Source organism: Polychytrium aggregatum (assembly GCF_025602895.1).
Source record: "Polychytrium aggregatum strain JEL109 chromosome Unknown BJ171scaffold_32, whole genome shotgun sequence".
NCBI lineage: Eukaryota > Fungi > Chytridiomycota > Chytridiomycetes > Polychytriales > Polychytrium > Polychytrium aggregatum.
The window spans coordinates 232,268-259,525 of record NW_026516234.1 but is presented as its reverse complement, the minus strand read 5'-3'; the positions used below and the strand labels follow the sequence as shown (position 1 = coordinate 259,525).

General features: G+C 56.3%; 7 protein-coding genes across 7 annotated transcripts; 2 read left to right on the top strand and 5 right to left on the bottom strand.

The window, feature by feature from the left end:
- Positions 1-568: 568 nt before the first annotated feature.
- Positions 569-8,162, bottom strand: BJ171DRAFT_628221 (male sterility protein-domain-containing protein; the record flags this gene model as incomplete). Its single annotated transcript, XM_053115567.1, has 18 exons — positions 569-623; positions 733-1,029; positions 1,089-1,281; positions 1,402-2,744; positions 3,006-3,319; positions 3,408-3,584; positions 3,698-3,847; positions 3,913-3,991; positions 4,082-4,094; positions 4,273-4,445; positions 4,924-5,349; positions 5,504-5,612; positions 5,691-5,901; positions 5,999-6,076; positions 6,126-6,667; positions 6,710-7,287; positions 7,362-7,636; positions 7,806-8,162. The coding sequence occupies 18 exons, from the start codon at positions 8,160-8,162 to the stop codon at positions 569-571; spliced, it is 5,370 nt and encodes a 1,789-aa protein (XP_052964426.1).
- A 1,138-nt stretch (positions 8,163-9,300) lies between these two features.
- On the bottom strand, positions 9,301-12,062 carry BJ171DRAFT_183339 (uncharacterized protein). Its single transcript, XM_053106103.1, has 10 exons — positions 12,031-12,062; positions 11,741-11,939; positions 11,518-11,603; positions 11,302-11,445; positions 11,002-11,176; positions 10,487-10,906; positions 10,222-10,250; positions 9,834-10,138; positions 9,613-9,725; positions 9,301-9,490 (listed from the first exon to the last, which is right to left on the bottom strand). The coding sequence occupies exons 2-10, from the start codon at positions 11,874-11,876 to the stop codon at positions 9,390-9,392; spliced, it is 1,509 nt and encodes a 502-aa protein (XP_052964425.1). The 5' UTR covers positions 11,877-11,939; positions 12,031-12,062; the 3' UTR covers positions 9,301-9,389.
- Positions 12,063-12,993: 931 nt separating this feature from the next.
- On the top strand, positions 12,994-15,855 carry BJ171DRAFT_183319 (quinon protein alcohol dehydrogenase-like superfamily). The gene is made up of 10 exons (XM_053106102.1): positions 12,994-13,451; positions 13,601-13,673; positions 13,813-13,916; positions 14,063-14,149; positions 14,272-14,406; positions 14,582-14,659; positions 14,751-14,847; positions 15,067-15,192; positions 15,325-15,522; positions 15,647-15,855. Exons 1-10 carry the CDS (start codon positions 13,113-13,115, stop codon positions 15,769-15,771), a joined length of 1,362 nt encoding a protein of 453 aa, XP_052964424.1. The 5' UTR covers positions 12,994-13,112; the 3' UTR covers positions 15,772-15,855.
- A 2,765-nt stretch (positions 15,856-18,620) lies between these two features.
- BJ171DRAFT_514742 (P-loop containing nucleoside triphosphate hydrolase protein) lies at positions 18,621-21,058 on the bottom strand. Its single transcript, XM_053111863.1, has 4 exons — positions 20,616-21,058; positions 20,371-20,485; positions 20,191-20,248; positions 18,621-20,020 (listed from the first exon to the last, which is right to left on the bottom strand). The coding sequence occupies exons 1-4, from the start codon at positions 20,694-20,696 to the stop codon at positions 18,796-18,798; spliced, it is 1,479 nt and encodes a 492-aa protein (XP_052964423.1). The 5' UTR covers positions 20,697-21,058; the 3' UTR covers positions 18,621-18,795.
- A 626-nt stretch (positions 21,059-21,684) lies between these two features.
- On the top strand, positions 21,685-24,570 carry BJ171DRAFT_562474 (uncharacterized protein). Its single transcript, XM_053113272.1, has 7 exons — positions 21,685-21,895; positions 22,166-22,301; positions 22,418-22,508; positions 22,756-22,904; positions 23,042-23,247; positions 23,424-23,746; positions 24,022-24,570. The coding sequence occupies exons 1-7, from the start codon at positions 21,849-21,851 to the stop codon at positions 24,114-24,116; spliced, it is 1,047 nt and encodes a 348-aa protein (XP_052964422.1). The 5' UTR covers positions 21,685-21,848; the 3' UTR covers positions 24,117-24,570.
- Positions 24,571-25,243: 673 nt separating this feature from the next.
- Positions 25,244-26,427, bottom strand: BJ171DRAFT_183254 (uncharacterized protein). The gene is made up of 2 exons (XM_053106101.1): positions 26,421-26,427; positions 25,244-26,269 (listed from the first exon to the last, which is right to left on the bottom strand). Exon 2 carries the CDS (start codon positions 26,089-26,091, stop codon positions 25,273-25,275), a length of 819 nt encoding a protein of 272 aa, XP_052964421.1. The 5' UTR covers positions 26,092-26,269; positions 26,421-26,427; the 3' UTR covers positions 25,244-25,272.
- BJ171DRAFT_444576 (uncharacterized protein) lies at positions 25,826-26,900 on the bottom strand. The gene is made up of 2 exons (XM_053108147.1): positions 26,421-26,900; positions 25,826-26,269 (listed from the first exon to the last, which is right to left on the bottom strand). The coding sequence occupies exons 1-2, from the start codon at positions 26,624-26,626 to the stop codon at positions 26,128-26,130; spliced, it is 348 nt and encodes a 115-aa protein (XP_052964420.1). The 5' UTR covers positions 26,627-26,900; the 3' UTR covers positions 25,826-26,127.
- Between the last annotated feature and the right edge of the window lie 358 nt (positions 26,901-27,258).

Genomic DNA, 27,258 nt, shown 5'->3' with positions numbered 1-27,258 from the left:
CGGTACTGAGCTCCTAGAGGATATACCCGACGAGCTTCCGTCGCTTTTCAAGCTCACGATCCGGTCCGACAACCCCCAAACTGTCGTAAACCAACTCCCAAGAATGCCGGAGCTCGGCCACCTCAAACTGCCGCGTCGGTTTGTGGGGTTGGACGGCCTCCTTGTCAGCCAGGGCACGCTCAAAACGCTTGATCTGAGAGAGTGCTGTGAGCTGGTGTCGTTGAAGAAAATACCTTCATACCCCAAGCTTGAAACCCTCTATGCTCCTCGCTCAGCAAGGAGTAGCTGGGGGCTGTCTGCGAAACTGCCGTCGCTCAAGAGGCTGTATTTGATACCGACGTTTCCCGCAAGCAGCCCGGATGAGTCCTTGGCGACCAAGCGGTACCGAAATCTACTCCACGATTCGGAACTGTTGTGGAAGCAAACGAGCTGGAGGGTATCGGGGCTCTCGAAGCGCTGTACTATCGGCTTTCTTGCTGAAGACTTTTCTCACGAACGGGATTAAGAGGCAACGACCGGCAGGAACAGGCGCAGATGGGCTGATAATTCACCGTTGGTGAGCATCCCTTCACAGTGACTGATTTTTCGCGGAATGCTCGGGGCGCTCGGTCGTCTCGGACAATCTGTATTGCGGCGGCTTGTCATGACCGCCGGCCATCGTGGCGGAAAATGGATGTTTCCGGAAACTCTCTATCTATAAAGTCTGGGGGCCTTGCCGTCGACGGAAGATACCCTGTCCGGAGTAGAAACAACAGGCACTTGGCGATAAAATGCGAGGGCGGCGGGCTCGGGACATGATAGATCGAGCGAGTGTTTATGTTGCTGATGGGAGCGGATGCGGTCGTCACCAGGTGCATGAGCTGGATGAGCGCATCGTCCATGGCAGCTGGCGACTGCGATGCATGCTCCCTGAATTGATCTCGGGTCTCAAAGTGGATGTCCCATCCAAAGTCGAGAACAAGCTCAAAGAGACTTCGTTCGGTAAAAGCGCTAATCGACGGGGTGGAGACGGGGCGGAGTGAGTCGATGCTGCCAAGGTATACGTCGCAGACACTCTTGAGTAGTTTCAGATCCGCAGGGGCTCTCACCTGCGCTCTGGGTCGCTAACGTGGAATACAAACTTGGAGAGGGCCGTCTTCGAGGCTGCAATCTCAGCGATCACTCGGGCGACATGGTCGACAGGATCGATGGCCAAAGCTGTGACCCCGACATGCGACGGTGCTGCGCCAAGTTGGATGCATCCTTTGATGTATCGCCAGAAGTAACTGTCGATATCCGAGACTGGCGAGCAGAAAGGATAAACCGAGTGAGAACTTCCGCCACCGACACACATCGTCATTATAGGCCACACGATAAACATCAATTGGGGCACGCCAGCATCGCCGTTTCCCCAAAGTTTACCTCCGTGGACGCTATCGCCGGCAATCATCGACGGTCGGATGATTGTCGCGGGCACCCCTCGCATTCGTGCCTTGCTGATGAGCTGCTCGGCGACCCACTTGGTCTGTGCGTAGCCGCCAGAGATGTTCCACGAGGAGTACATTTTCTCCTCAAACGGCTTACTCGAGCCCTTGGTTATCGGGATCGTGCCGATCGTCGAGATGTAGTGGATGGTCTTGAGGTGATGGGTTGTGGCGAGCCGCAAGGCCGTGGTTGTGCCAAGGACATTGATATTCTTGAGCACCGTATAGTCATAGAGCCAGTGGTTCTCGGCGCCGTTGTGGACAATCACATCTACGAGCTCTGCCATCTGGCTCCACCGTGCGTCCGACAGCCCCCACCTGTCCTTCGACAGGTCGCCGCACACTCCATAGACCCTGTCCATGATGTTGAATCTGGGGTCTTGGTGGTTTCTTGATGCAATCACTAGTGTTCGCGCAACCTCGCGGATCCGGCATTCGGCCCGGATTTCATCCGACGCTTGGACCAGGCAAATGATCTTTGCCCCCGGGAACTTGTTGGCCAGTTCAAAGAGCAGAAAGGCGCCAAGGAAGCAGGTCACCTTGGTGAGGAGAATCGCACGGGGCCTCTTGCGGAAGACAAAGCGGGGGAGCCCGCTGGCGGAGATGCTCGGATCGTCAAGTTGAGCAACCTCCTGCGCAAGGTCGGTTGTTGGCGGATACAGTGGTTTGCTGCAGCAAATGTCGATGATAATGCTGGCAATGTTTTTCGGGGTCATTCCGTGCGCAAGAAGAGCACGAGGCGAGAGCTTGACGCCGTACTCGCTCTTGATGGCGAAAGCAAGGCGGCAGACACTCAGTGAATCGAACCCAACGCCTGCTACATAGTAGTTGCGGCCGCTGATGGCCTCGATACCGAGAATTCGGCTTCCAAGGTATGCCACTTTGGCCGAGATGCGGGACAGCGGGCTGTCATTGATTTCGAGAGCGGCGTACGAGACGGCCAGCTGCTGCCGATCGGCATTCTCGGCGATCCGTCCGAGTTCCCTGAGATCGCGCTTGCCCGAGCCATTGAGGGGAATGTTGCGGAGCCCGAAGCAGTTGTGGATCGGGAGCTTTGGCATGTTCCGCAGCGCAAAGACGGTCTCGGCCATTTCCAATACAAACAGCGGAGTCAAGCGCGAATCCGGAGGGCACTTGGGGACGTAGATGAGCACTATCTTCAGGTCGGCGGTTTGCACGATCGCACAGTCAGCCAGCACAGATGATAGACTCGAAGACACAAGATCCTCAAATGCCTGTAGATCGACAAAGACTCCGTTGATCTTGATCTTTTGGCCGAACCTGCAAAAGCGGTACAATTGGTTGATCGAGAGACTACTGGGCACTGGGGCGGAAAGTCGAAACACATGGCGAAACTCATGGATACATCTCGCATATACGGATCTCGTATAACACGCCGCGTGCGCCGACTTCATCTGCAGCCCGCTTTCATATCGAATATACCGCTATATATGCAAGCCATATCCATGCGTCGTGTGCGCGGATCGTATATACAAGCGATGTGCATGCCCTGTGGTAGGGCCAGCGATGCTCTCCAATTACCTTCCGAGAATCATAAAGTCTGTGCCGGTTACCATTTCGACCCAATCCATTGTGCAAACTCGCGGAGAGCCATCGGGGAGGAGCCCAAACGGAGAGAGTCTGTCCTTGGGGTCGGCCTCAGCAAAACTGGAGGTATTGTACACCGATGCACTCTTGTCCACGGCGAGGCAGAGGATACCTGCTCGCGAGTGCCTTGCATCGACTGCGTTGCCGCTCTCGTCGAGCAAAACGCAGCGGACGCCTGGGCTGTGTGGGCGATATAGCAGTTGTCGCGGAATGCTCTCGGAGGGACGTATGGTGCAAAAGCAATATCCCTGTATGCAAGCCAGCTGTGTGGAGAAGCTGAGTTAGCCATATCTATACCGGCAGCCGATAGCCGTCAGCTACGAGGTTGATACTCACCTCGCTTGAGCCATAGCCGCAAACTATTTCGCTCTGAGGAAACATGCTTCTCGCCTGATGTAAGAGCGACACAGGCACTACTTCGGCTGCAACGAGGATGCGCTTGACACACGACCAGGCCACTGATCGTCTTTCGGTTTGAATGATGCTTGCGGCCAACCTGAGCTGTGAGGGCGTCTGATTGAAAGGGGGTGGTGAGCAGTTCGATTACGGATACAATGAACTCTGCCGAGCCGAGACCACAAGTGCTTCCCAGTGGCTTTGCAACGTTGTGGGGCAAGAAAACGTACTGTACTGATAGCCTCCATGCCGTGGTTGAGCAGCTGGCGAATTCCAGCAATCCTATCGATGGGGTTTGGCGATGACTTGGCGAACCACAGCGATCCCTTCCTGTTGGGACTGGCGACCAGATGACCCATCATCAGTGAAAACGACGGTGCCTGTCCGAGAGCACAATGTTAGTATGCGAGCAAATGCCCGTGAGCCTGCGGCAGACCGCACCTACCTGAAAAACACCCATAGACCCGCTGGGATGACCGAGGATGCCTTGCACCGACGAAACGAACTGGTGTCGAACGGGGTAGCTGCAACATACCAACGGGCAGATTAGATTCACATCAAGCGCGAGTACAAAAACTGAGCGTCAACAGGATGATCAGCAGCAATGTGCCTACATTTTGGGCATGCCTGGCAAAGTATGGCGAAAGCGAGTGATTAAACACGAACCAGTTAGACATCGGCATCACTAACAAACGAGTACGGCCGATACAGTGGCAGGTTCACTGCGCCGGACATGCTCCGAGGGATCGCGGTGTGGCTGCAACGCAGTCGCAGCCTCCGTCGGTCGCTATGCATCATGACCAACCAATTGTTCCGGAAGTGCTCAGGTAACCGATTGTGTCTGACAAGGGCTTGCAGACGGTAAGCGTGGGCTCTGGAACGCCATCGAGAAGCGGAAACAATCCGACATTGACGGCACAGACACCCTCAATGGGCTCCGGGGCAGTATGGTGGTAGAGGATGTGGCGGATCTTGAGGCTGTCGGCAGAAGTTGCAAATCGATGGGCAGGAGCATCACCACAAAGCCGAACAGCGTTGTGGGCATCCGACAATGCGCGATATCGCAGAGCGGCGGGCAAGATATGGGGTCCGTATTCAGCGGCAATGTTAAAAACACAAACGATAGCGGACAGAGGGACGATGGCACGGAGTCATTCACCAGACAAGGGTCGGTATGCAGCCCGAGATAGAGGATTGTGGGAGACAATCCCCATGAACACGGATGTGTGTCAGAGGAAGAAGGGGCGCCTCACCAAGAAGCAACTTTGTTCCGGACAACATCAGGCCAGGTTGTCGAAAAGAATATGGCCCTCCTGGTGACCAGCAGCATGTCCGAGCACGTTCGAGAACGAGTTGCAAGGATGTCAGCAACTGAAGATATTTTGGAGAATCAAGCGCCGGCCGCCGGGAGACAGCCGGTCCTTCATGCAGCGAGGCCCATGCAACGAGGGCTCACCTGCCAAGGATCCAGAGCGCATAGGTGCAGAACACCCAGGTTGCTTCGGCCTCGCATAGGATGGCCACGGTCTGGCGGTCGCCGTCCCAGTCTGGAAGGGCACCAAGTCCTTGGGCAATCGAGTACGATCTTTCCCAGAGCTGTCGGTAGCTGTGCCGCTCTGGGGTGCCATTTTCCGTTGTGAAGATGGCCAGGCAGTCGGGATCGGTGCCAGCGATTTGAACGGCCGCAGCCAGCGGATGCTGCCAAAGGCCATCGAGCGAGCAATCCGACGACGACGTTGCCTGCGACGAAGCGGTGGCGGCCGAACAGCCACTCGAGCGTTTTGAGCCGAGGACGGACTGAGCTTGCTGTGGACGCTTCTCAGCAGACGACACGGAGGAGGGCGGCATGATGGCGGGGTAGGCCGGAGTCTGTGAGAGAAAACTAACGCTGCCAAAGCGCAAGCCGGCGGGGGAGGCACTTTGGTGAGCCCAGTTCCGGCACGCTGCCATGATGTCCGAACGGCGGTGTCAGCGAGGGCGTGGGAACTCTGGCTGCGTGCGGACCTTACAGCCGAAAAGCGTCCCCACCCACCCACCAAAGCTCCGGGCTCAGCCAGCGCAGCGTCTTGGGACTGCAATCCCATGCGAAAGTGTGGTGCAGAACAGAGTCGGAGCCACTTGGCCCCAGGATTGTATTGGGCTCCGCTCAGCCAAACACACAGACAGTCATCTCGCTTTTGATCTTGAACCTTCGCTGCGCCTCCCTGTATCAGATTCCTCGACATGAGAGCGGGAATTTCGGCTGCTTGATCGACTCGGAGTGTTGTCCAACGCCCCGGTTGGTTTTGGTGGCCTCCTTGTACTCGAGCGCAGCTTGGCAAGCTGCTCGGCATTGCGCTTGGATCGTGTCGAGGTCCGCCGATTGGTGCTCGCTTTCGGTAGCGTGCTCTTTGACGATCCAGATTCCGTCAGAGTCGACGTCGTGGGAGTCTCGCTGTCATATGGCGGTTTAGCGATGGGCAGAAGCGTAGCCACTGCTACCTGCGTCTGATTGTGGACTTTCATGGGAGCCAGGACAGGATCGCAGTAACCTCGGTGGCTTTCGCCCATCTCCTCATCAGTTGCCTCATCAGTTGTTTCATTGGTTGCTTCATCAGTCGTTTCATTAGCTGTTACATTCGTTGCTTCATTAACTGTTTCATTAGTTGCTTCATTAACTGCTTCATTGCTTGCTTCATCGGTATCGAAAGCTGTGGCGATTATCGTGGTGTTTGGCCGCGTAATCGGCGATGATTGGACGGGCAAGTCGGCGGTATGTCCGGCTTTGAGCCCTCCAGCCTCCTCTGCGCGCGGAACCAACGAAGGCCAGTCCGCAGACAGGGGCTTAACCAAACCCGACTGTTCGGACTCTTTTCCTCCAGATACCCTGCGATTGAGAACAGGCAAAGCGTAGTTGGTGGGAATGGCCAGAAACTGTTCCTTTGGCATCGATTGGGAGAGTTGACTGCCCAATGGCTGGTCGGTGGTTGGTCCGGTATGCCCATGTATATCGGTTGAACTCTGTGTCTTGGTGTGCAAACGAGCGAGCGACATGAAGCTGGCGATCCTCAGCATGGATCCAACTGTCTGTGGCATGCGAGTTGGCGCGGGCTGCAGCCGCTCGATTGGGCGCTCCAGATCCTCGGTTGTCCAGGTGATGGCCAGGAAGGTCTTGCGGAGCTCGAACTCGTAGTTAACACAGCACACCCACGAGCAGATACCTGCGATGGGCACAGCCACGACGGCATACGACCACAACGCACTGTCTTGGATCGGAAGAAGGAAGCAGACCACAACGAGATGGACGATCACTAGGATGAGCATCATGGGCAGATAAGCAATCGTCAAGAGTCCGGATTGCGACGATGCCGAATAGATCGAGATCACAAGCTCGTTGAGTGTTTGATGAAAGCTTTGCAGCGTGTATGCATTTGTGAGCACCATGTTCACAAAGCACAGGTACCAGCCGGTGACGTTGGCTGCTGAGACAATGAAGATGATCATCTGGCAGAGCCGCGGACGCCGACGGACTGCGCCGAACCATAGAAGAGTTGATGGAATGATGAGTATAGAGGGAAAGTAGATGGCCTTGTATATCCACACATAGCAGAGCCGGCTGTTTTGGATGTAGAGTGGATCGCTGCGATTGAAGGCTAATGATGACGTCGCACTGCACAGGTTGATGATGGTTGTTATGCCGTGCAGGAACAGCGCTTTGGAGTTTGTCGTTCTGTCGATAGCAAGGCGCACATCGGTCGCCATCAGCAACCCCGTTTTGCTCCCACCGGAGAATATGACACGGCTGCGGTTCTCCATGGGATGCAGTGTTCCATGAGTTGCACTGGGCGGTGCTCTCTTCCTCCCTCACCAAAGCGTCTGCAAAGCGCTCCGAAAGGAACACCAGGCCGATCTTACTTGAGATATTTGACTTCGAGTTGCGAGCAGTGAAACCGGACATATATCCACCGTCTCAATGTGACCATTGTCGAAACCTTCAGCCCCATATCCTCGAGATTGAGGTCGTGCTCGATCATGTTCGGAAACAGATAGGCGTTGGTCCGGAGGTTTCGTTCCGCAAAATACAGCGGAATCTCAGCCACGAGCGGCTCGTAGTCGCTGGTGTTCTTGGCCTCTTTTGTGATGCACTGAAAGAGACTCAGCACCGAAAAGAACTGACGGCGAATAGTGTCCTGTGGCAATCGGCAGCATCCTGGCTGTGAATCATATGTGCGCTGGCCCCAAGCTGCCGTTTGGGTGCGCCGGATGGACATAACTATGCCTGCAGAGCTCGTAGGCTGATGCTGTTGGCACCAAAGATACCATGCATTGTGTCGGGGCTCAGTCGACGAGACGACTTACCATGGAGTAGGAATTTAGAGCACCCGTCAGCATAATCTTGAGGATCGAGACCGCAATCTCGAGTCCAGGCATTCCCGAATACTGAGAGGGGAGCGCAATCGCCCAGGTGCTTGAGGCAACAGCCAGAAATGCAAGCAGGAGACCGTGCAGGGTCTCGCACCGCCCGCGGAAGAAGGATGCGATTGCATACAGGAACGAAGTCTTGTTGGCCGACGCACCGGCAATACCGTCGCTGCCGTTCTCGATGCCATCCCATATCAGCGAGGCGAACACCCCGCAGATGCCAAAGATGATCAGCACCTCGTGATGGCGCCGAGCGTACTTTTGAAACTTTGTCAACGCAATAACCAAGAACATTGCTGCGAGACCGGGCAGTCCTGGAACGATAGAGGGTGAGTGTTGGTCGCTTGGCTGGAGCAGTCCAAGCTGCTGTCAGCGGCGGACGCTCACCAGTTCGAGTCACCTCCCCGGCGAGCAGATCGTAACTGATTGTTCCAAAACAATAGAAGGACGCCATCAGAATGTGGATGTGGTAGGATCGCTTGGAGACAGCTGCAAATCTCATCCACTCTCGCTCGATCTGTTCTTGTGGTGCCGGCCGTTCCAGGATCGCCGTTGGGCAAAACGACCACGAAGCACATGGAAGTGAGTACGGATGTTGCCACGGCATATGCGACATCGGAAACACCATCAAAGACATAGCGAATGGGCTGTTTGCCGGTGCCGGGCTGAACCTCAATGTGAGATCCGCCCTCTGGCTGGACTGCACCGCACACCCTTGGCGACTTCAGACCTGTGGATTCTTGAAGCGAGGAGGATAGAAGTGCATCTTGCGTTAGCGCCTGGCTTGTCGGTATGAGGGGTTGCTGGATCTAGTGCTTCGACGGTAGAATGCCGGGAATACAAACGGCAAGATGTGCGTGGATAGTCCTATGCAAGCTGAGCCCAGCTGATGTCATTGGCGCAAGTCAGTGATCGGTAGAAATAGGCGAACGTCACTCTGGAGGGGTAACGATTTATAGCCAATCCAGGATTTCGAGCATTGATCGATGACTTTGCTGCCTCAAACTATCGCGCTGGGTATGGCTGTTCGCCACACGCCCGACATTCGCACTCTTGGCCAAGGGCAGAACCAGAGTCTGAGAAACCATGTATTCATGTCGAAACAGTGAGCGAGTTCAGAACGAAGTGACCAGCGCCAATCTGCATTCTTTCGCACTGTCCGTTGTTGGCTTTGGGGCAAGCAGCCTCGAGGTACAATTGCATTTGCCCATCTGGACGGCTCCGTGCAAAATGCGGTTGCTCGACATCAAGACCATCGAGTCGGACGAGTCGCTCGTCATGTCTTCTGGGCCTTGGGACTCTCTAACGATGGATGGATGGATGGATGGGTGCATTCGCGTCTAGAGAAAGTGATCTTGACTAAACCCCAGGTGTTCCGCATCAGCTTCGGTGGACTGGACACTGTCGTCCTGTGTCCGTTGATCCAGGCGTCTATTCCACATCAAGTCAGCTTCAGCGACCCACTTCCGTGCCATTCATAGTCCGGGTTTTGTGCAAACACGCTCGTCGGCTGGTCATCCATCAGAGACACCGCATGGCCCGGGTCACGTTCCACTGCCGGCTTGAGTCGACGGCGCTGTGGATCGTCCAGTCTTTGGCTGGATCGGTGTCCATTTGGAAGGCTGTCTCGGTCAATAAGGTCAAGTTAGTGTGATGTGGCAGACGCCCGATGCAGGCGCCATAGAGCATGGAGCAGCGCTTGCTTGAGCCAGGCCGGTGCTCTGATTTCCGTTACCAAACCCACCTCCGTCATCCCGATCGCCATCAAAGAGCATATTGTCCTTGCTGAATAGGACGGCTTGAGCACGACCAGAACGCGTGCAGGCTATTACAACGCTCCATATGCTCGGGTCAAATCTGTTGGAGACCATGACCGGACCGGGACCCAAGTTGATGCAGATAGTTAGCCGAGGATATCCAGCGAGGGCAAAGATCACAGCCAGTCTCAGGCGGGCACAAACCTACCCTTGCTGCATGTTCTCGAGCAACTTGATCGATGCGCTGCCGTATCGCTGCAGTCGCACGTTGTATACGGTGTTTTCCATGATGCGCTGCAAAGCTTCGCTCTGTCCGAGCTCATCGTCGGCCAGAATGTCCTGCATCATGTGCTTGTAGTGGTCCAGCGCGCCCTTCACAACTACTTTCATGTGTTCCAGCGGAAGAATCAGGAAGTTGTCTTTGAGCAAAGTCCACAGCTCTACAACTTGGTGAAGACACTGAAGCAGGAGGATCTGCTGGGACATGCCGTGGCTGGCGTCCAAGAAAAACTCCTGCAAGTTCACCAAGGGTTCGGATGGGATGAGATTTTGATCGGGATCGGCATACGGCACTCGCAAGGGGACTTGGGTCATACCAAATCGCCCCAGTTGGCCAGATCGTTGCCTGGGGTTGACCGAGGTCCACCGATTTGCCCAATAGTACATATATGGCGTCCAGCGGCCCGTTTGGGAAGCGATGTGTGCATGACGTTCCGCAAAGCAGTGCGTGTACAAGCACCAGAGAGTGAGAATGACCGAATGCAGTGTGGCGGGACCGAGACAGTTTAGTATATCCCTTGAAACGTCCAAGACAGCAGGCGAGGTTTGATTGGCGATGAGCTCGGGTGGAACCAACAATACCTATCAGATGGTGGGTGTAGTCGCGTTTCAGCTTCCACACACCGATTTCAAGTAGGCAGTCGCCCGGGTTTTCTAGATACGTATCAAAGACCCCTTGCACCATCTGCTTCCGCGCTTCGTAATCCTTTCCAAGCTGATTCATACGCGACAGGGCCAGACATTCTCGGATTTGCTGTCCAAAGCCGGTGTGGTTGGATCGGTGGATCATTGGGAGTAGCTTGCCTTCCTCGAGCTCGCTGATGACAGAGGTGAGTGCGTCCTGGAAGTCTGAGAGGTCTGAGCAGTGATTCACCACCAGCTCCCAGATCTTCTCGACAAAGTCTGCGTCGCTGCGGCTCGGCAGCGGATCGCCTCCCAATGCGACCAGCGACGTCGTTGTTGGTGCAAAGTTTGATATCTGAAAACCTTGAGACTTGGCATCTGTGCACACCGAGCATCAACGCAACTTGTATCAACGCAAACACAGCATCGCCGACCAACGCTGCACGCTTCATCCACACGGCTTGCCAGCTCACCATCCAGGAAGCGGTCGATCAGAGATGACATTGATGCACCCTTCCCAAAGAATTGAAGTTGACTGGGATCCTCGGTCCCCACGCCCCAGCTTCGGATCATGTCAAGCTCTTTGCGTAGCATGGATGTTGGGTTGTGGTGCTCTGCATCCGCCTCGCCGTTAACATGCAGAATATGCTGGGGAGGAAACGAGTCGATGAACATAGGGAGACAGCCGGCAGTGTTCGTCACTATCGCGGCAGGTCTCGCTGTCGAGCGGGTAGTCCGACCAGCCCGAGCCCTGCTCTCCACGCACTACATACCACCGCTAACGAAGCAGACATGGACGGAGGCGAGAGCAGTGATGGCGGGCTCTTCCACTGGCACTCAAGTGAAATCGAGGACTCGATCATATCGCTCTCTGGTGGCGACAAGATGTCGTATCGTGCGTATGCCAAAGAAACCGGCTGGAACGGAGTAGTCAGGTGTGAGTACGTTGCTCGCGCTTGCTGCAGTCGTCGCTCGCAGGCTTTACATACATCGGAATCTGAGTCGATGGCTGTGCGCTTGAATGCGGCCATCTCGGACTCGAGAGAGAAGCTGTTGTGGGCCGAATTGACCTGACCTGCACATATACAATCGATGAGTCCAGCATCAGTTCGATCCGACCGGACGGCCATCGAGCTCTATTTCTGGTCTTCTGTCTCACAGCATTCCATCTCCGCAATCGACTGGGCATACTCGACATGACCCATCGCCTACCACAGTCTTCAATCCGATACACCAGCGGAAGCATGCCCGTGGCGAGGCGGCAGCCATGGTAGCAATGCCTGTCGCCTGTTTGATCGGTGTGCATCGTCCTCAGGCACGAGTACTGGTTGGTGGCAAGAACAAACATGGGCACGTTCTCTTCAGAGGAGCTTTGGTTACCGGGGCCTATCGAGTTGAACTTGCCAAGCAGCTGGCTAGACATGATCGGAACGAGAGATGGAGTTGGTCACGAAGATCCGATTCCTGGATCATGCGATCGTCCACCAAGAAACCAAACATACGCGGCTTTGCTGGGTGTGAGTGGGTGCAGCAGCAAGTCATATCGACAGAGCCGCCGAGAGTATCCGGTGGGATTCCAATCCTGAGGAAAGACGGTCGACATCAGCTCCGCATTCAAAATGGCCGAGATCGGAGCCGCATCCACGACAGAGCAAAGCAGAGTGCATCCCATCTGGGTCGGTATCGTTGCCTCACTTCGCACCTGCCCGAGTATATCCAGAGCGTCACGGCTCGCAATGGTCGTTCCAAGATGAACGAGGTTGAGCGTCACATAGTCGACATAGACGGGCTAAGTATTGATACGAATCGGATGAGCAGGGCTGCCAAATGGCATTGGCAGGTTGCTGGATCACAGACCACGATTGCTGTGATTGCGCAAGTGCGTTCGATCCTGACCTCGACTGGCGACTCGTCCGCTTCGACGTTGGGGTTTGCAGTAGCCAGGAAGAACGGCGAGCGACGGACGGTCTCTCGGAGCGGATGATAGACGCCCGGAAGGAGATACCAGATCCAAGCACCTTTGAAGGGCAGGCCGACAATCCTCTGCGATAAACACGAAGGCGTCGATGTTTTAGCGATATCAGTGCGGTTGCGGGCCTTTCCGATGTTGCCGGTGCCATGCTTTGCACTGGCCGATCATAACCTTGGAATCGCTGGCCGTCAACCGCTTCAGTCGGTCGAGGGTGTCGCCGAGCTCGTTGGATACGGTCATAATGTTGAGGGCCGGCGATCGGCTGGGACAGACGGCAGAACGAACACCAGCCAGCAGCGACCCCGCCAAAGAGCCCTCGCAGTCGGCCAATGGGAGTGCGCCTTCTCAAAAAGGACAAATCGACTGGCTTCATTTCCAGGCGCCGATCGCCCGTCCAGCCCGATGCTGTTTCCTGCAGTCTCGCCCAGTCGATTGCGTCCCCCGAGATCCTCTGTGGATCCGTTAACAACCCCTGTCTGCCCGATTCCGTCGTGTGGACGAGCTGCTCCGCCGCATCAGACTCGGCAGCTGTGCTCGCCGAACCAACCGCCGAACCAACCGCCGAACCAACCACCACCCCGCCACGTCTTGGATCTCTCCTGACCGAGCATCATGGACTTCACCGAGCTCTACAAGCAGTCGTCCGGCCTCTGCTACTTCTCACCCAATGGACAGTACCTCGCCACCGCCGTCCAGCACCGGCTGGTCATACGTGACTCGGAGTCGCTGCAGATCCTGCACCTCTTCAGCTGCGTCGACGAGGTCCAGGATATCGCGTGGAGTCCCGACTCGGATCTGATCCTGTGTGCCTCCTACCGCCTTTCGGTCATCCAAGTCTGGAGTCTGCGGGACCCAGAGTGGACTTGCAAGATTGACGAGGGCGCTGCCGGGCTTGCCTCAGTCAAGTGGGCCAAGGACGCCCGGAGCATCATGTCCTTTTCGGACTTTCAGGTGAGTCGGGACGAAGCTGCCATGGCGAGCCGCCACGGCGAACAATGCTGCAAGCGGTGCCACGGGGGCAGATGGCATCCAGCGGATCGTCTCGGAGGGAATATCCGATGCTGGAACTGACATCCTTGCCCCACTCCAATCCATTGTAGCTGCGGGTCACTATTTGGTCAATGGTCACCAAGAGTGCTGCATATATCCAATATCCCAAGTTTGCCGACAGAGGTATACTCGCAGCCGCTCGGAATGCCCGATGGACATGAGGAGGGATGCTCGTCATCCAGTCTGGAGGCTGGACCGTGGAGGAGGGCATATGTGTGTGTCGCTCATCAAATGCCACACATGCATTGCGATCTGCCCATAGGCTATTGCTTCCGAGGCGATGGACGCTACTTTGCACTCGCGGAGCGGAAGGACGGCAAAGACTCGCTGACCGTCTACGACTGCGACGACTGGTCGATACTGAAGGTGCGCCAGAAGGAACACCTTCGCTCAGATCGAATCAGATAGAGTCGGATCGGACCAGATAGAGTCGGATATGGCGAACATTGTTGCCTCGGGTGTGTCCAGCAGCGTCTATTCTGATACACTCCATCGGTGATCCCAACGGCCAGCACTTTCCACTGGAGACTCGAGACCTCGAAGATATTGCTTGGTCCCCTGACGGTCGGTACATTGCCGTATGGGAAAGCCTGCTCGAGGTGAGCATGGGCGTCGGCCGACACTTGAGGGTGATGTCGATGCATCTGGAATAGCGCATTCCTGGCCCGCCGACGCCAAGTCAAGGATGGAAGCTCGATCAAATCGGCTGACTTGACTGCAGTATCAAATGCTGGTCTACTACCCCGACGGCAGACTGGCAGCACGATATTCGGCGTACGATGAAGGACTGGGTGTCAAATCGGTGCGATGGTCGCCGTCAAGTCAATTCTTGGCGATCGGCAGCTATGATCAGCAAGTATGTGCAATCTCGCAAGATGGTCTTCTGTGCTCGCATGCTGCTGCCGCTTTATCTGTGCTCTGCCGCTTCAGTGCCGAGTCGCAGTACCCACGTTCTTGGAGATTCAGCCAAAACAGCAGCGTCCCACATTCATCCAGGCGACCGTTAACAATGTCTGTCGACCATGGCTTAGGTGCGGATCTTGAACTACTACACATGGAAGCCATTGATCACATTCAGCCATCCCACAACCTTGACTCCGCCAGACATCGTAAGCCTTCCGTGCATGTTGGCGACGAGCCTTCGAGCTGTTGCGATCGATCCGTAATTTACGTGACCCTCTGGTGCGCCTCACAACACAGGCTCTGTTCCGGGAGCTCGATCTGAGAGATATCCGCGACGATTCGGCTGGTGGAGTGTGGGCAGCCCAGGCTGCCGGGCATAAACCAAAGATAAGATGTACGTATCTGCATTGGGTAGGCATGTACTTTCTTGGTTTGGAGGGAGGGTATTGTGAGGCGGCGTTTACGATCGCTGGACTGTTAAGGTGTTCGAGAAGGATCATGAGTCACAGGTCTCCCTCAGCTCATTTGGCGTGCTCAGGGACAGATAGCTGGCTCGCCTGCTTGCCATCAACAAAACTGATTCGGCCGCGTGCTCATTCTCTGGTACATACAGACGAGGTGGCGAGGCCTCCTCTGACTATCCAAACCACCCGTATCGACCCCGACAAGCCAAATCCAAAAATGGGCGTTGGGGCACTCGAATTCAACTGCACTGGAAACTACATGGTCACTCGCAACGGTATGTCGCCCGCCACGATACACTTTTTGCAACAGAGCAGGAGAGGGGGTTGGCTTGCCAGAACCTCTCGCCATCTGCGCCACTCGCGAGACATGACAAGTCCGTCGACTGACGCCCCACGCTATCTCTCAGATAACATGTCGCAGTGCCTGTGGATCTGGGACCTCGTGGGTCTTCGGCAAGTTGCGCTGATCACGCAGCTGCTGCCCATCAAATCCATCAAATGGAATCCAGTCTACCCAGATCAGCTGGCGTGGTGCTGCGGGAACGGGTTTCTCTATCTGTGGGGTGGTGAAACGATGGGTTGCGAAGCAATCGAGATCCCAGCAGGTGAGCTCCCAGCTACAACCCGGATTCAGCGCGTGCTGGCAGCAATGCCCGATCATAGCACTAAGTGGATCTCCACATGGCTCGTGTCAATGCCTCCCCCCCTCCTCCTCTCGCAATCATACAGTCAACTTCCAAGTCGTGAGCCTCGATTGGAACCCGGACGGCAAGTCGTTGGTGCTGGTGGACAAGGACAAGTTTTGCCTTGCTTTCCTGGTAGATGAAGACGGCGACAATCACATGGTCTCATAGCGCACACATATTGGCTATGCGGCGACCATCACACAGCAGACATCTTGTCGAGCAGTAAAGTCGGTTTTGCAAGGGCCAACTTGCGATATATATTTGTCAGGACATCTGCATCTGCTCAGGAGCCGTGTCAGCCGGGCGTGGCTGCTGCTGGTGAGTGCCAAGGTATCATGCAGTGTCCACGCGCCAAAGGATCGACGTCTGTCTTCAGGGTCCCCTCGTCAATGCTCCCCATCTGCTGTCGGAGGGCGCTGTGTGTCATCCGAGCTTTGAGGCACTCTCGTCTCTTCTCGATCGACGGTTGTATACAAGATCTGAGCGGCCGCCATGCTGTGGGAAGACGAGCTTTTGTCGGCCTGCTTTGGAGAGCCCGTGATCCATGGAGTCAGCATGTTGACTATGGGATTAGCGGTGCCTCTTCGAGTCACTGCGCCTGATGTACCGGTATCCGAGAGGCTATTTTGCGGCGCAGTCGTGAGATCCAGGATTTCGGCCCACTTTTCGAGCAGAAAATGCTTGCGAAGCTCAAGCTCGCTACACCGACATACAAACGCAACCGATAAACACAGCTGAGTGAGGCCAACGATGGTTGAAGTGACGAGGTCAAAAGAAATTCGACTGCTGAGGGTGTCCTTGAGAAGATAGAGGGGAAGGGCTTGCACTGGGATAAAGAAGAGGACGGTGGGAAAGTAGAGAATCCCGAGCAAGCCGGACTGGGCACATGCCGATATGAAGGCTGTACTGAGGTTGGACAGCGCCCGATAGAGCATCAGACTGTTTTCGAGAGCCACGGCCGACCATATCGTGACCGAGACCTCCACGCTGCATCCGATGATGTTGCCCAGAAAGGTCAAGTATATGATGCCCTGAACAGCCAAAGGCGACGACCGGATCCCGGGCACCACCAATAGCAGCGTGGGGACAATGAACACCACTGGGAAGTACACGAACTTGCAGTGCACAATGGCGAGCAGAAGGCTGTTGTCGAGCACGATGGGATCAAGCAGCTGCATGCTCGCAGTCATCATGGTGCCAAAGAGATTGATTACAATGGTGACGAGATGCAGCTTGATGGCCCGCTCGGTGATGCTCCTGAGCAAGATGCGACAGCGGAGGATCACCGGAACAGAAGGGTAGCCGGAGTTGTCGTCAGTAGCAGCAACAACAGCAACAACAGCAACAACAGCAACAACAGCAACAACAGCAACAACAGCAACAACAGCAACAACAGCAACAACAGCAACAGCAATAGCAGGTACTGTGGCCCCCCTCTCTCCCAATGCAAATCGGGGCAAACTTTACACATGCAGCACCACGCCGGCGACGTACTGGCGGAACGTTAGCTCGAGTTCTTGTGAGGCAAAGTGGAAAATCCATATTTTCTGGAGCTGCCAGATCAGGCGTCTCCAGCCCTGCGTTGTGGATGGGTTCATACGCCTGGCCACGGGGTAGATGTACTGCCGGGTGCAAAAGTTGATCTCGGCAAAGTAGAAGGGCAGCTCCTCCTCGAGGGCTTTGTGGGTCGAGATCTGCTGCGAGTGGGCGGGCAAGTGGCGAGCGATGCGAAAGGACTGTCGGCGCAACACGTCGTCTACATACGAGGCCACGATTCCCGTGATGACGACCTTGAGAAAGTTCATCGAGATCGACAGACCGTAGAGGCCGACGTAGATGTCCGAGGAGTAGAACGACCAGACGACGCCGCAGACGGGAATGAAGGCAACCAAGATGAAGTGCAGGATGGCGGTGCGTTCCTGGTATGTAGCCGCGAGCGCAAACAGAAAGATGACCTTGCCCGGGGTCTCGGCCGGAAGCGAGTCCGGAGCGATTGATTCGATGCCGTTAAGGACGAACGACACAAGACCGGTAATGATGGCAACCAGCATCATGCTTTGGTGGTATGTTTTGATCTTGGGCACAAAGAGGGACACCAGGAACAGCGATGCCCCGATGGAGCCGGGAATGTCTGCGATGGCATTCGCCGTCAGTCTCGATACGATCCGATGCCGGCTCGAGCAGAGAGAGCAAGATCTCTCCGAATGCCAGCGACCATCAGCTCACCGGCTTCTCTGAGCTTGCCGGCGATGGTGGCATTGGAGGCGACTCCAAATAGATAGATGGTGCAGAGAGTCGCGTTGATTTTCAGACTCTTGGAGTTGTGGTTTGCGTACTCGAGCCACTCCTGCTCCAACTGGAGGTGCGGCTGGTTCAGCTGTCAAGGAAGCGTGGGAACTGCGGAGGAAACAACAATCCAACGCGCGGCTTGGAGAGAGAGTCTCTGGCAAGCCAGGCTCGAGCAAGTATGCAATGGCCGATTCGTCACTGGAAGGGAGAGGGATCGCTGGCCATGACTCACCCAGCGGTCTGCAAATCGCAATGGATAGTATTTGAGCGTTGCCATAGCGAAGCTGGAACAATGCCCATCGAGGATCCTTTGGGGGCCCAGATTCAATCGCGGATAGAGATGAATGCTGCAAAGGGGATCACAAATAATGCGCCGCCTGGGGATATGGCTTTGCTGCCTGATTGAGGAGCAGCCAAATGAGGAGGAGTGTGCTGGATGGATCCAAGCCAGAATCAAGGGAAATCGAGAGTTTTGTTTGGTCGCGATGAGCTCATCTGGGTGAAGCCGGTTTTGGTGCTGGGGTCGCTCGACCAGCGATTGGGCATGCATGTGATATTGTTGCGCAGCCTCTGCGGATCCAGCTCTTCCAACCAAGCGAGGGCTCCTGTGTATTTTCCATTCCATCGCTGGTATTCTTTTTCTTCCAATCTGGTGGTGGCGGGTGTCCTCGACACCGGAGCTCAGTTCTTGGACACGTCAACTTGGACACACATGCATCGCAATCGAACAGAAGCGGACTATGTTCTGAGCAACCAAACTGAGAACATATATTTTATTAACAAAAATTGCATTTCGCTCAAACAAATCGCCAAGCGACGCCTCTTTCAGGGTCTCCAGCGACACCCAAATGCGAGATGTGTGGGTCAAAGGGACACGGTCACTTGTTGCGGGAATCGGACTGATCAGCAATTGCATGATTGATTCCACCGTGGTGCAATAGCCTCTTCGATTCGGATGGTCTCCGAGACTGTCATGTCGAATGCTTCGGCCGGAAGAGCGACGTGTCTTGCAAGGAAGACGAAGATGTCCTCGACTTGCTCACCGGTCTTGGCGCTCGCTTCGAAGAACGGAAGGGGCTCCGATGGCGCAAACACAGATGGCGGTGCCGCCACGGGCTCGGGCGAGACTGATCGGATGCCGGGCTGCTGCCGCTGAGGTATCGGCAGGGTCGGTGGAGGAAGCATCGACACAGCGGGAACCGAGGTGGAGCCGTTGCCGAGCCCGGACCGCTGGGTTGACTTTTTGCCCAGCGGGCCTCTCTGTTTGGAAAACGAAGGTGTCCGCATGACGTTGACGCTTGGTAAAGTCGGAGGGTGATAGAACGATGTGTTGATCGGTGGCTCCTCGAGAAGCACATCGGATCCCAGCGACGGCTTCCGACGCACCGATGTGCGAGCCAAGTCAATGTCGCCATCGTCGAGCTCGCAGCTCGCATTGGAATCGATGCTGCGGCGCCGGCTTGGATCCCATGGAGCACTCGAGGATGTCTCAAATTGGTCGAGGGCAGTCATGTAGGTTGAGTTGGACTGGATGGAGGCCACCGAGTGCTTCTGGGCAAGGTCGTGTTCCCGTGTGGATTTCATGGGGATCGTCTGGACGCTGCTGGGTTTGGAGGAGTTGCCCAAGATTGGGCGAACAACAGACCATAGTAACGAGCCCGACTCGCTCGAAGGCGGGACCACGGACTGGGCCGGAGGATAGAGAGGCGTTGGTGGTCGATCGCCGAGAAAGCTCTGCAGCGAGCCTCGCTTTCTGAGGTTGCCCTCTGGTCGCAGCCGCGGCGAGACGAGACTCGGCGGATCCGAGAGCCCAGTCTTTGCGGAGTAAGTGTCGCCGCGGCCCCGCAGGCTGGGCTTGCGTGCCACCGAGCTTGAGAGATTGCCGTACGGAGAAGCCAGTGCCATCCAGCGCCGGTGCTCCTCTTCGCAGAGTCTCTTGAGCGTCCGGGCCATGTCGCATCCCTGCTGCTTCGATACGGCTCTGGCGACTGGGTCGCAGTCGACTTTGTTTGCGACCAGGAGGAACGGAAACCGGGTCGGGTCGGATATGTTGGCGTACTTGAGGAACTCTGGGATCCAGCGAGCAAGGTTGTTGAAGGACGAGGCGCTGGTAACATCGTACACCAAGCTTGAAGCCACGGATGTGGATAGGTCACAGCATGCAGAGACAGCGCCGGGGTCAGCGCCGGGGTCAGTGACGGGGCCAGTGACGGGTGGACGGCAGTCGTCGGGAGATTCCTAGGACCGATAGCAAGCGCATCTGGATGCAGGCGATATATGGGCTGGAGCCTCGCTTACATGCAGGCGTCAGTGCCACGGTAGAAGGCAGTGCCCAGGCTCTGGAAGCGCTCCTGTCCTGTGGGATGGATCCTTGATCAGTCGAGGAGCCAGCGATATCACCGAGCCGATGGCGTCTCGGCAATGTGCTTCCGGGCGCAACGGGTGATATTGGCAAATCGGACTGCCAACGACCCCCACCTGCAGTGTCCCATATTTGAATATGGACGGACTTGCCGTCGACGTCGATGTCCTTGGTGATAAAGTCTGCGCCGATTGTGGCCTTGTAGGCGTGGGTGAACCGGCTGTGGATGAACTGGACCGAGCCAAGGGTGTCAGTTTCGAGAGCGGGGCCAGAGAAGACCTGCGGCACTGTGCTGGCGAGCCGGGCCGGGCCGGGCGGCTCTGGGAGACGATGACGCTTTTGGCGGGAGTGCCGTCCGCACCTGGTTTCGGAGAGAGGTCTTGCCCACTCCGCCGTCACCGATGATGACGATTTTAAGGACGACCTTGTTGGTGGTGCTCATGGCGTCGGCTTGGCAGGCGAAAAATGGACTTGGACGAACGAGCCGATGGTGGAATGCGATCGAGGCGGCTTGAGTAACGAAGAGGAGCAGGGCCTGGTGATGGGGCAGCCGGAGCCGGAAGCCGTCAACAGTCGTTTGGCGAAAGGCTGTGTCGCTCGGGTTTGAGTGATCGGTGCTGCCGGGGGAGATCTGAGGGGGGGCTGCTGGGAGGCTATACGCAGATATCCGGACGAAGCCCGGGTCAGCCAAGCGCAACAAAAGTCGGCAACGGCGCTGATGCAAGCAGGCCAAGGACTCGCCAAAGGACGAGCGTGACCGAGGGACGACGGGCGGAGAAGCGGGACAGATGAGACAAATACGAAGGCCAAGGGCCGCTGGCTGGGCTCCGGTGGTGGTGGTGGTGGTGGCGGAGGGGATTGTGGAAACCTTCGACGGGGCGGGCAGAGAGCGCATGCAGCAATGGTCTTGCCATGAACCGAGTCCGTCACGAGGCAGCGCAGCCATGAACAGCGCAGCCGGCCAGCCCAATGCCACAGAAGAGCAGCACCGAAGCGACGGGCGATGGATCGGATACATCCGAGCAGCCAGAAAGACACCCGAGAGCCACCCACCTTGGCAGGCGAACAGCGACGGAGGAGATGGGATCGTGGGTGGGCGTCGCTGGGCAGTGAATACGTGGAAACGAGGCTGCAGCAGCAGGCGGTCGATGGTTGTCTGTGGTGAGAGGCGTTGCTGGCGGTGGCTGCCTCTAACGCTTCTGAGCTGCGGCTATGACGGCTGCGTTCGATCGTCGATGTCGTCGTTGATCGTTCAAGTTGATCGTCCGAGTTGATCGTCCGAGTTGATCGTCCGAGTTGATCGTTGACCGCGAACACGCCCTTTGGCGCCCAAAGTTGTCCGGAAGAGCACTCGCAAAGTTGTTCTGCAGGTGACACCCACGTGACGCACTCCCATTGGCCGAGTGAGTCCCCCCCACACACACACACACAATCGCAGCGCAGCGCCACACACCGCTCTGGCTCTGTGCTCCCGTCTGCATTTCCAGCCTCGGCATTCCCGTTTGGGTTTGCAATCCATCACGCAGGCTCTCATGCGGGCCAAAGCGCTGTTTTGGTCAAGCCTTTGCCGAGACGAGCGCCGAGACGAGCCGCCATGGCGAGCCACAAGACCATTCTCGTCACCGGGGCTGCGGGATTCATGTAAGTTCTTGCGTCCTCCAAGTGCAAAGGCATCGACAGCATCGACAGCATCGACAGCATCGACAGCATCGACAGCATATTGCCGAGCACTGGAGTGTTGCTTCGATACCACAGCTGCATCGGGGCATCGCTGCTGCTGCTGTTGCTGCTGTTGCTGCTGTAGGAGTACCGCAACATCGCATATCCTGCAACTGGATCGATGCCGTGGCTATTCCTGCGTCCGCTAAGGTCTAACAACCTCGAGCACCCGGTGCATCCGTCCTCAACCAGCGGGTCCCACCTGGCCATCCACTTGACAACCCACTTTCCGCACTACAACATCATCGCCTTTGACAAAATGGACTACTGTTCGTCGCTGAGGCTCCTGGAGCCCCTATTGGAACGGCCCAACTTTTGTTTCGTCAAGGTGCGTCCGTTTCTGTCAAGGTCCCCGCTCGCTGGCCATCGAATGAGATCGGCCAAGGACTTGCGGACGGTCTGCTCACCCCGCCCCTCCTCCTCACGCACGCATGTGTTCTCCAGGGCGACATCACCTCGCCGGACTTTGTGTCGTACATTCTTGTCGACAAGAAGGTCGATATCATCATGCATTTGGCGGCGCAGAGCCACGTCGGTAAGCAGCCGAGGCCACATCATCACCGCTATCATCACCGCTATCATCACGAGCAGCAAACTCAATGGACTTGGACAAGCCGAGGACAGCGAGCCTCCGAATGCGGGGCAGCCTTTTGTTCGCTTCAGTTGACTCGGAGCTGAAGCAGAGAAAGTCAGTTCAGACACGGCCAGGTTGGCCAGATCCACTGATGCTGGCCCTCACTGTTGGCGACGGCCCTCTCTTTCCCGGACTCGGCTGAGGATAGACAACTCGTTCGGCGACTCATTCGAGTTCACCAAGAACAACATCATGGGCACTCATGTGCTGCTGGAGGCCTCGCGCAAGTATGGCAAGATCGAACGCTTCATTCATGTCAGCACCGATGAAGTGTATGGTGCGATAGACCGATCCGAGGTGAGACCCTGGGCGATGGAGAAAGGGCTGCACTGGAGATGGTCTGTGGCCGGGTCGCAGATGGATGCCGCCTGTACATGCTTTAACATTGCTATCGCCATTGCCATCGCCATTGCCATCGCCATTGCCATCGCCAGCCCGACAGCAGGGAAAACTCGATCCTGGAGCCATCCAATCCCTACTCGGCCACCAAGGCCGCGGCCGAATGCCTCGTCAAGGCCTATTTCAAGTCCTTCCACACCCCCGTGATCGTCACCCGCAGTAACAACGTCTATGGACCCAGCCAGTATCCCGAGAAGGTCATTCCAAAGTTTATATGCGCTCTGATGAAAGGCCGCAAGCTGTAAGCGACTCTGATGGGATGGTTTTGCAGTTGGCTGTCACTCGAGCCCTGCGGTCTTGTCTCGCCTCGCCTCGCCTGCTGCATCTCGTTCGTTTGCCTCATCTGATTCGCCTGCTTCATCGGTCTCGCTGACCTCATGTTGCCATATGCGTCAATATCTCGCATGATGCACCCAGCCCCATCCACGGAAACGGATCCAACTCCCGCCACTATCTCTATGTCACCGACACCGTTCAAGCCCTAACGACCATTCTGGAGCTCGGCCAGATCGGCGAGACGTACAACATCGGAAGCGAGTTTGAGATCAGCAACCTGAGGCTCGCCAAGTATCTCATCCGCCAGTGCGGTATCGCCAGCGACGAGGCCGAAGCCGAGAAGTGGCTCGAGTTTGTCGAGGACCGAGCCTTCAATGACATGCGATATGCCATTGACTCGGCCAAGCTCAAGTCGCTGGGGTGGTCGCCGCAGGTGACCTTTGAGGACGGCATTCAGCGGACGAGTATGTATCGGCAGAATGGGCATGGCCCCGATGGATGGGTGGCTGGAGCCGCAGCTGGCGCAGGGGGAGGGCGATTGGGGAACTGACTTGGCTGATGCACAGAGGCAGATAGTCCTCAATCCGCATCGTTCTCTACTCGACACGGCTTTGGAATGCCCGAGCGACCGTCGGGCTCTTGCGCTGGCTGGCTGATCACTGGGACGTCACGCAGCGAATGTGACTCAGCACCCCGGTGATATCACTAACCAACTTGGTCATTTCTGCTTCCGCGACAGTCGACTGGTACAGACATAACCTTGATACCTGGTGGGACGAGGATATATCCGCGGCCTTGGTTGCCCATCCCCTCCGGAAGCTGCCGAATGCATAGCGACGAAAGCCCTGCCTGGTCCCGGTCCAGGTTGCGCAGGACAGGTGCTGTGCAAGCGCCGAGAAGCCACTACTCCTCCAAGTATTGCGTCCATGGGCGTGTTGTCAAATGAGTGCTGCTCGAGCGCCGCATGACGAGCGACTGACAGCCGCCAACTGGCAATACAATCGTCTTGCCTTCATCATGCCTGCGGGGGAGGGGCTGTGTCGCTGGCAATCCATATGCAAGCCCGTGATCCGTGCAGACGAGCCTGCGGTTTCCAAATCTGTTTGCAGATGCCCCGGACGATGTCGAGCCGGCAGGAGGTCGAAGAGAGACACAATCTGCGATGGTGCGATGGGGTCGTGGCTGTATTGGCGCAACGAGTTGATCTACACTTTATTCAGAAAAAAAACGGGACAATATAGCCGTTTCCATGAACATGTAGTATGTGCTGTGCTTGCGTCAAGCAAAGCCACAAGAAATAAAACAGATCACTTTGGCAGCCTCCGAGTGAAAACCGCCGGTCGCTCTCCGATCTCCACAATCGACCTGCATACTGTGATCATGTTGCGCGCCGCATTGACGTCGCGATTCCACACTGTTCGGCGAATGGTCATGGCCAGCGCGCGATAACATTGGGTAACAAAATATTCGATGAATGGTCAAAAACCCGGGTGTCCCGTTTTTTATTGGATTGCCTGTAAAGCTGACAAATCGGAGCTGCGGCTGCAAATCAAAGGGAGGCGTGCTGGTTGCAGATGCACGATGCGCTCCGGTCGAGTTTGCCCGATTCGTTTGCTCTGCAGGGAGCTGCCTGGTGATGCAGCGAGTTGTGTTGCGATTTGTTTCGTCACAGACGCTGTCGTTGCTGCTGTTGTGATCGCTGTTGTTGTTGTGATTGCTGTTGAGCTTTCGCTGTACTTTGTTGTATGTTGTATGTCATGTCGATTTTTGAGTCTGAGTGAGATTGCAGTGAAGCCATGGCAGGTGTTTCTTTCTTTGTTTCTTTCGTGTTCGTCTGGGAATTGCATACTGTCGAGAGATGTTCAAGTTCGTGCTACTGGGAGGCACATGGCGGCTTTCCAGACGGCGGGAGTCAGGACCGGGCAGATCTGAGCAGGGCATGGTGGCTCAGAGTTTGCACCGGTCCACGAGAGGGCAGGGCATTGCTGTGTCAAATGCGATAGATTTTACATTTGGCGATATAGAAGACAACCTGATTGCGCCAGCCAGCAACCGTAAAAAGGAGTAAGGGCAGGAGCTGGCCAAAGAACCAGCACGCCAGCAGCGGCTGCAATCGAGGCGACCAAAAAAAAGGGGGAAACTCGGGATTCAAGATGCGAGTATACGAGCAAAAGTAAGGAGAGTAAAATGAGAGGAGTGAAGAAAGGCAAGAGGGAATAGCCAGAGGGAAAGAAATGCGATAACCAGGGGGAGGGATAGCCAGCCAAGAAGAGTGGGCAGAGCACCAAGAGTACGGGGAAGGGGGAGGTGAGGCGAGAACAAGAGGGTCGAGAGCGCAAGCAGCCGGACTGGGGCTGCCCTCGTTCGGAAACAGAGACGCCATTCCGAAAGTCGCCGCTCGGGGAAATCCGTCAAAGATTCGAAGGAGATATGTCCAGCCAGGCCCTCCGCTTGCGCCGGCATGCAAAATCGGTTCAGAAAAGGATACCAAAAAAAGGAAGAAGAGAGAGATGGGATTCGGAAGAAAGGAGATGGGATTCGGAAGAAAGGAGATGGGATTCGGAAGAGCGGTGCAAAGCGAAGGAGAATGGAGATGAGATAGGGGCGGGACGGATTGGCGATGGGCAGCGGGGACGCCAGGCGGGACGCATGATGGAGGGGATGAGCCAGAACAGAGACAACCAGACACAAAACGCAATAATAGAGTACCCTTCATCGATTCGGTCCTTGCAAACTGGCAGATGCAGCTGCTCCTGAGCGGAAAGCGCCGGGGGAGGATGTCGGACCGGGGCAGGAGCTGGCGGTTCATGCCTGCGGCGAGCCGGATGCCCAAGCTGGAGTGCGTTCAGACCTTGCTGGCGACACACTTGCCCTCCAGCAGCTTTGAAGCATTCTTGTCAAAAGACGCTTGTCGACACGACTCGAGCTGACTGCAGTTGTGGGCCTCGGCCAGGCGGTGCTTGGAGCAAAAGTCCTGCGAGCAGTGCCTGAAGAGCAGGGAGACGGCGTGAGTACGAATACGGGGCGAATCGACAAACGAGATCCAAGGGGATCGGCAGAGACGCAAATGCGGGAGGCCGGACAGGAAAATGCAAGGAGGAAAGGAGCTGAGACGAAGGCAGGTCCACCGATACGCACCGGCAGTGGCCAACGATTTTCCCGACACGATCAGAGCAGCCAGAGAGAGCGCAACGGTTCTTTTTGGTGGTGCGGATGGGCGAGGCCGGCGACGAGGACGAGCCTCGAGACGAGAGCGTCGACGAAGATATCGAGCGTGGGGAGATGGAGAGCGGGGTCTCGGCCGGGGTCGGTGTCTGGACGGGCAGGCGTTTATCGGCTTCCATGCTTGGAGGAGAAGGATGAGGGGGGATGTGATGGCCGAAGGAGGAGAAGCTTGGCGTCCAGGAGGGACGACGACGAGGAGCGTTGATGGGAAGGAGCGGTGACGATGGAGAGGAGCCCGGAAGCAGAACGGCTGGATGCGAAAGAGCGTCTGATGCGAAAGAGCGTTTGATGCGGAATAGCGTCTGGATGGGATGTGTCTGATGGGGATGTGTCTGGATGGAGGGAAGAGAAGGGCGGCAGGCCGGGGTTGGGCGGGCGGACGGCTGATCGGGCGGGACAGACAGTGCTGCAAGTCGAGAAGGAATCCTGTGATATATTCTTGGGCAATATATTCTTGGGCAATATATTCTTGGGCAATATATTCCCAGTGCGATGTTCACTCCCAATGCAATGTTCGCTCACGACATGATATTCACACGATATGATATTCACACGACATGATATTCACACGATATGATACTCACTCCAACAGACATTACATTCACCACGTTCGACCTTCACCGCCGCACCCGCCACGGGTCTGCGTGACCCGATATGCAACCGCATTGCGACTGGGCAACCAAAGCCTTTGTTGTCCGCACGGTCGCTCTTGGCCTGTCGCCCCCCCCCGCTTCGCCGCACGGCCTGGCCT

Coding starts and splice junctions, on each gene's coding strand:
- BJ171DRAFT_183339 (XM_053106103.1), bottom strand. CDS start 11,876: ATGTTTGTTCTTGCCACCAACCAGTACTCGTGCCTGAGGACGATGCAC. Junction 10,251..10,486: donor CTACACCCACCATCTGATAG/GTATTGTTGGTT, acceptor GGTCAACCCCAG/GCAACGATCTGGCCAACTGG. Junction 9,491..9,612: donor TGGCGATCGGGATGACGGAG/GTGGGTTTGGTA, acceptor TGACCGAGACAG/CCTTCCAAATGGACACCGAT.
- BJ171DRAFT_514742 (XM_053111863.1), bottom strand. CDS start 20,696: ATGAGCACCACCAACAAGGTCGTCCTTAAAATCGTCATCATCGGTGAC. Junction 20,486..20,615: donor AGACCTCTCTCCGAAACCAG/GTGCGGACGGCA, acceptor GGCTCGGTCCAG/TTCATCCACAGCCGGTTCAC. Junction 20,249..20,370: donor TCAAATATGGGACACTGCAG/GTGGGGGTCGTT, acceptor TCCATCCCACAG/GACAGGAGCGCTTCCAGAGC.
- BJ171DRAFT_444576 (XM_053108147.1), bottom strand. CDS start 26,626: ATGGAAGCCGATAAACGCCTGCCCGTCCAGACACCGACCCCGGCCGAG. Junction 26,270..26,420: donor AAAATCGTTGGCCACTGCCG/GTGCGTATCGGT, acceptor CCTGCTCTTCAG/GCACTGCTCGCAGGACTTTT.
- BJ171DRAFT_183319 (XM_053106102.1), top strand. CDS start 13,113: ATGGACTTCACCGAGCTCTACAAGCAGTCGTCCGGCCTCTGCTACTTC. Junction 14,660..14,750: donor CCTTGACTCCGCCAGACATC/GTAAGCCTTCCG, acceptor CTCACAACACAG/GCTCTGTTCCGGGAGCTCGA. Junction 15,523..15,646: donor AGCAATCGAGATCCCAGCAG/GTGAGCTCCCAG, acceptor GCAATCATACAG/TCAACTTCCAAGTCGTGAGC.
- BJ171DRAFT_562474 (XM_053113272.1), top strand. CDS start 21,849: ATGGCGAGCCACAAGACCATTCTCGTCACCGGGGCTGCGGGATTCAT. Junction 22,509..22,755: donor GGCGGCGCAGAGCCACGTCG/GTAAGCAGCCGA, acceptor GGCTGAGGATAG/ACAACTCGTTCGGCGACTCA. Junction 23,248..23,423: donor CTGATGAAAGGCCGCAAGCT/GTAAGCGACTCT, acceptor TGATGCACCCAG/CCCCATCCACGGAAACGGAT.
- BJ171DRAFT_183254 (XM_053106101.1), bottom strand. CDS start 26,091: ATGAACCGCCAGCTCCTGCCCCGGTCCGACATCCTCCCCCGGCGCTTT.